The 6270-nt window shown below is 38.2% G+C and overlaps 1 protein-coding gene across 1 annotated transcript in view; it reads left to right on the forward strand.

Moving 5' to 3' along the window:
- The window catches only part of SMC3 (structural maintenance of chromosomes 3), a gene marked incomplete at its 5' end in the record, with an annotated part of 23761 nt that overhangs the window by 16838 nt on the left and 653 nt on the right, over nucleotides 1-6270 (forward strand). Inside the window, 9 exons of the mRNA XM_010152327.1 lie at nucleotides 953-1102; nucleotides 1318-1476; nucleotides 2167-2274; nucleotides 2651-2759; nucleotides 3712-3959; nucleotides 4081-4293; nucleotides 5004-5195; nucleotides 5349-5526; nucleotides 6016-6122. Of these exons, the coding sequence (XP_010150629.1) occupies nucleotides 953-1102; nucleotides 1318-1476; nucleotides 2167-2274; nucleotides 2651-2759; nucleotides 3712-3959; nucleotides 4081-4293; nucleotides 5004-5195; nucleotides 5349-5526; nucleotides 6016-6122 (1464 nt within the window). The remainder of the gene's footprint in view (nucleotides 1-952; nucleotides 1103-1317; nucleotides 1477-2166; nucleotides 2275-2650; nucleotides 2760-3711; nucleotides 3960-4080; nucleotides 4294-5003; nucleotides 5196-5348; nucleotides 5527-6015; nucleotides 6123-6270) is intronic.

Raw genomic sequence — 6270 nt, forward strand, 5'->3', positions numbered from 1 at the left:
AATTCCTCAATTACCTGTTGGACACACTGGCTTCAGTACAACTTAACTTTTAACCAGGACTACTGTTTTGGAACTGAGAAATATTTCTTGCGAATATTTAAGTCAAAATCTTTAGGCTTGGGTTTCTTTTTGAGGAAGAATCTATAGGGGATGTAGGTAGAGTACTCATCTAACTGATAAAAAATCCTGAAAATACCTTTCAGCTGTGCTAGAGCAGTGACTGTAGTAAGAGCTGTTACTTCAGTCTGTCAGTAACGTTTAGAACGTAACACAAACAGACCTCAGTTGTCTGAGATCTGAATTCTATGATTCCTGGAAACTTTCTGTAGCTCATTCAGTTTTCTTAGAAAGTTTAAGTAATGAAGTGTTTTACTGTCACCTCTGCTTAGGGCAGCTATTTAATTTTTAGGGCATTTAAGTTGATGTTGTGTTAAAATAGGCATTTTAGTAGGAGCAGCATGACTTTAGTAATTCTACGTAAATTAAAACAGAATCCTCTGCAAGCTGTGCACCATGACTTAAGCCATTGTATCAAAACTAGCATGAACAAGTTACACTTTTTGCCTCAGAACTGAGTAAGGGATAATTGTATTGTTTCAGTCTTTTTAAATGTAGGCATCTACTCTTAAATGTCTTGTAAGATCTGAGTTTTCCTTACAAGTTCAAAAGCATCCCTGTGTTCTTCTGAGTGCCATGTTTAAAATTAGTAGCTAAATGAAGCTTTCCTGGCTTGATCCTGGTGTTGATAAGGGTGCTCAAGTTACTTTTGTGGGTGTTCTTGATTTCTGCTGTCCAACTGAGTATTTTGTGGGGGTGGTTGGGGTTGGATTTTTTTTTTTTTATTATGATGGCAGCTGAATATGCCAAAGGGCATAAAAATTGAAGATACTCTTAGATTAAAAAAATGCTTTTTAAAACAAGGACATAGAGTTTTCCTTAGCCCATAGTATGGATTAATAATGAGATTGACCAGTTGATGAACCAAATGCAACAAATCGAGACACAGCAGAGAAAGTTCAAAGCCTCTCGAGACAGTATTTTGTCAGAGATGAAAATGCTGAAGGAGAAGAGGCAGCAGTCTGAAAAGACATTTATGCCTAAGGTACAGTATGGGAATTTTGAAAGCTCTTACTGGTGTTCTATTAATTGTTTGATTAATATTACTGTTAATCTTGCATTCCTTTTCTGGTTAACATCAGAGTATGAAAAGATAACTGGAAATATGTCACAAAAATACGTCTCTGTAATCAGAGATGAAATTAATATAAACCTACAGATTGCTCTGAGGATTGATTCTGTCTAATATTTGTTTCATAGCAACGCAGTTTGCAGAGCTTGGAGGCAAGTTTACATGCTATGGAGTCAACTAGAGAATCATTAAAGGCAGAACTGGGGACTGATTTGTTGTCTCAGCTCAGTCTTGAGGATCAGAAACGTGTGGATGCTCTTAATGATGAAATTCGACAACTACAGCAAGTAAGGAAAGCAAAACGTATTTCCATTAAATGCTGTACCTTTCTTCCCAATTAACTTACTTTTGTCCTTCTGTATGAAAAGTCATTTATGGATATGGTGTAGTTAAAGCAATGTTTAGTCAGTAGTAGGTAGGCATGTTTGGAGTCTTCTGCCAAGTGTATTTGCATGTTAATCTCAAATGCTGGTAGATTTTACTAGCTGTATTGTGTGAGGATTACGGCTATGTGTGTTGGAATCATCAGTTTGTTTGCTCCTGCTCTTGGACTTTCCAACAATAGGTACAAATAGATATCTGAAAGGAGTGACAGACACACAGTGTGGGAAGATAAAGCAGTGTCTAAGCATGAGGTAGATGAGACAAAAACTAAGGTTTTGTCTGACACACGTGTTGAAAACCTAAGTATACTCTCTAAAACTCTTCTGGGTATAAGAATTGGATTCAGATGTTAATACCACTTGAGAAAGTTACTGCATTGTATGGTTGACTTTTGCAGTAGACAGCTGCAAAAGTATTTACTGTTTCATTCTTTTTGCCAGTTCAGAGTGTTGCTCTAGTTTTAAGAATTGTGTGATATTTTAATACACAGAATTGTGTGAAGAGTGGGTTTTTGGTTTGCCTTATTTAACAAAGAAAAAAGAGTTGTTTAGGAGTCAGTTAAGGCAGTTAATATGTTTTTTTAACTTTTTCAGGAAAACAGACAGCTTTTGAATGAGAGGATTAAACTAGAAGGCATTATCACAAGAGTTGAAACGTATCTCAATGAGAATCTGAGAAAACGCTTAGACCAAGTGGAACAAGTAAGGATTTTCTCTTAAATGTACTTTTGCAATCTGCTTTTGATTTACTTCCAGGACTTAAACGTAATAATTCGATAAATACTCATTCATTACCCTGTATTTTCTGTGATGGGTTTTGCTTCCCTATATTCAAGCTAAGTATTTTATTTAAATTCAGCAGTGTGTTTTAGGCGTGTGAATTTTTGACAGGAATCCTACTTTAAATACACAGTCTCTGTGTAAATAGGGCCATCATGACAGATTTGTTTGAAGATCTAACTTTACTAAAATATTTAATACAGCTACACGTAGAGTAGCAGAAGAAAACTTGTTTGTTTGGCTTACACTTTTGTTCCCCTCCATGCTGAAGCTTGGTGGCATTTACTTTGTCCCATAGGAACTGAATGAGCTGCGAGAAACAGAAGGTGGCACAGTTCTTACTGCTACAACATCGGAACTCGAGGCTATCAACAAACGAGTGAAAGATACACTGGCACGGTCAGATGGTTGGTAGCATCACTTTTTCAAAGCAAAGTTCCAGGGTTTTGAAAGTTCACACATACTATGTTTTGGTTTAGAAACACACCATAATAGAGACCTTATAGCCCCTTCCAGTACCTGAAGGAGCTACAAGGAAGCTGGGGGGGACTTTTTACAAGGGCCTGTAGTGACAGGACAAGGGATAACGGGGACAAATTGAAAGTGGGGAGGTTTAGGTTAGATATCAGGAAGAAGTTCTTCCTGGAGAGGGTGGTGAAGCACTGGGACAGGTTGCCCAGAGAAGCTGTGGATGTCCTATCCCTGGGAGTGTTCAAGGTCAGGCTGGATGAGGCTTTGAGCAACCTGGTCTAGTGCAAGGTGTCCCTGCCCATGGCAGGGGGGTTGGAACTGGATGGCCTTTAAGGTCCCTTCCAACCCAAACCATTCTATGATTCTACGAAATCGTTAATTTATAATATGCTGCAGAGGTTACATAGTGTGTTACAGACTTTTGGAACTTACTCCGAAAGATAAGTGAAACGAGACTTTGTGTGTGTCATATGTAAATCAAAGTGTCCACAGCTGCGCATGGTGATACCAGTAAGTTTGTGTTGGTGGTAAGACTTCTGGTTTCTGGACGTAGTACTTTTGAAGCATGATCATATATAGTTATTCTTGAAATTTGTCTAACCTATCTAAAACTAAGTTGCTGTCTTTTGCTCCTCTTTCTAGGAGGTCACTTGAACAATGTGACCATAGTATGTTACGGGTGGTTTTGGTTTTTTAAGCCATATACTCATGGGGAAGAAGAGAGAAGGATTTTCAGCTTTTGTCTTAATTTAACTTTCTGTTCCTTACTAGATCTTGTTCTGTAGATTATCTTTTTGTTTCATAAATACTTGACTGTATAATTGCTGATTTTATGCAGGCATGTAAGACTTACCACTTTGGGTTTTGTGCTCTCCCCCAATATTTCAGATCTGGATAATTCTATTGACAAAACAGAAGCAGGAATTAAAGAGCTTCAAAAGAGCATGGAACGCTGGAAGAACATGGAAAAGGAGCATATGGATGCCATTAACCACGACACGAAAGAACTTGAAAAAATGACTAACAGGCAAGGCATGCTTCTCAAGAAGAAAGAGGAATGCATGAAGAAAATCCGAGAGTTGGGTTCACTTCCACAGGAGGCTTTTGAAAAGTATCAGACTTTAAGTTTAAAGCAGGTAATAAGTGTGCTTGGTCTGATGTTTCGTGACCTGAAATGTTAGCGTCACGTGCATCTTCAGTGTCAGAGGTGGCTAGAATTGCAAGTCACTTTGACGCGTTAATGTTTTCCATTTGCAGTTATTCCGCAAACTGGAGCAGTGCAATACGGAACTGAAGAAATACAGTCACGTTAATAAAAAAGCTTTAGATCAGTTTGTGAATTTCTCAGAGCAGAAGGAAAAATTGATAAAAAGACAAGAGGAACTGGACAGGGGCTATAAATCCATCATGGAGCTGATGAACGTCCTTGAGCTCAGGAAATACGAAGCTATTCAGCTGACTTTCAAACAGGTAACAAAATGGCAACAATTGAAAGACACTGGTGCCGAAATCAAGTTGTCCCGTTATGTAGCTGCTTCTTCCCACAGAGCTGCTATGCAGTGCATCTATCCATAATGATAGAAAGCAGTATCGTGTAACTTGAGGTTTGTGGGTTTTTAAATACTGAAAAAGAAATAGACTAGCATTTTAAGTAGGTGCTCCTTTTGGTCGTATTACATCTCTAGCTTGGCTTTAAACCTCTTAAGTGCTTATTTTCTGGTGATTCTCTTTGTGCTGTGAACAACTCTTTTTTTGGGAATGTCTGGTCATAAACTCTGCCCTAAATCCATTCTCCAGATTTAGTGAAAATAATTCCTAATGTTAACAAAGGATCTTAACTGTGAAGTATGAAGTCTTCTCTTAAAAGATCATTTGCTTAACTGAGATCTGATCTGAAGCTTGCTTAAATAAATAGTACTTGCTTTTGCTACTGTATTATGTTCTAATTCTACAGTTTTCTTGAAAAAAGGGAGAATTCTCATATTGCATGAACAGTTAGCTTAGATGCTTTAAACCAGGCTCTGTGTAGTGTATGTTTCTCACTTCTACTCGTGCTTCAGAATGAATGTGGAACTCTGCCTTAAGGCAGACACTTGGTGTGATCGTGTAAAACCGGCTGTTGTCTGCAGCTGATTTCGATGTGTAAAAGTGAGCTGATGTATAGACTGTTTCTTTTTCAGGTGTCAAAAAATTTCAGTGAAGTATTCCAGAAGTTAGTCCCTGGTGGCAAGGCCACGTTGGTGATGAAGAAAGGAGATGTGGAGGGCAGTCAGTCCCAGGATGAAGGTGAAGGCAGCACTGAGAGTGAAAGGGGATCTGGATCTCAGAGCAGTGTTCCGTCTGTAGACCAGTTCACTGGAGTTGGCATTAGGGTAAAGAAAATTATTTGTGTTTCAGTACTCTGAATATTCATTTAGATATTTTTCAAAGGCAGTGTTTAGTTCGTCCTGTTCATTCACTATAATAGCAAGTCATGTTGTGGTTTAGTATTTTGAAGTCATCTTGCTGTTGCATTGTTTTCTTAGGTATCATTCACGGGGAAGCAGGGTGAAATGAGAGAAATGCAGCAGCTTTCAGGGGGACAGAAATCCTTAGTGGCCCTAGCCCTGATATTTGCTATCCAGAAATGTGATCCAGCTCCGTTTTACTTGTTTGATGAAATCGACCAAGCCTTGGATGCTCAGCACAGAAAAGCTGTTTCGGGTAACTGTCTACCTTTATTCACCCTCATTGTGGTTGAAGGTGATAGTCCATCTTCTGCATCCCTGTTGTTTATGATGGAAGCTTGTAATCACAAAGGCACCTTTTTGAATATTCCAACATGTGTTTTAGAATTTAACTTTGTGCCTTCTGAAGCTTTCGTGAACTCTGTTTTAGGTAGATGCTGGGTGTAGTCTACTGTATCTGAAGGGTCTCCTTCCTATACTGCAGTGTAGTGGAAATAGTCCTGTTTTGAAGTGCAGTGTGATTTTAAAAAAACACTTTTTAGCTCAATGCAAATTAATGATAGCATTTTAAAACCTGGTATGGATCGTTCCTTGATTTGTGGGTTGTTTTTTGCATTTATTTTCTTAAGAACCAAAACCTCATTTTGAGGAAGGAGTAGCAAACTCTTTACCTGTCTCATATTAAGACCTTTCTTGCCTTATTGGAAAGATTACGTTAATAAAGAATTCTTGTGTTCTTTTTTAGATATGATTATGGAACTAGCTGAACATGCTCAGTTTATTACAACAACTTTCAGGCCTGAACTGCTTGAGTCAGCTGACAAGTTCTATGGTGTAAAATTCAGAAACAAGGTAAATAATGTTTTAGTTATGATGTTTACTGAGGACCTTATCAAGTTGTGCATTTGAGACTCAACTTAAGTCGAGTTTAAAGTTGAATCAGTCATACTTCATTGATGGATTTCTAGTTATATCAGTGTCTTGTGTTCTCTCCTTTCTG

This window comes from Eurypyga helias, unplaced genomic scaffold, assembly GCF_000690775.1.
Source record: "Eurypyga helias isolate BGI_N326 unplaced genomic scaffold, ASM69077v1 scaffold20765, whole genome shotgun sequence".
NCBI lineage: Eukaryota > Metazoa > Chordata > Aves > Eurypygiformes > Eurypygidae > Eurypyga > Eurypyga helias.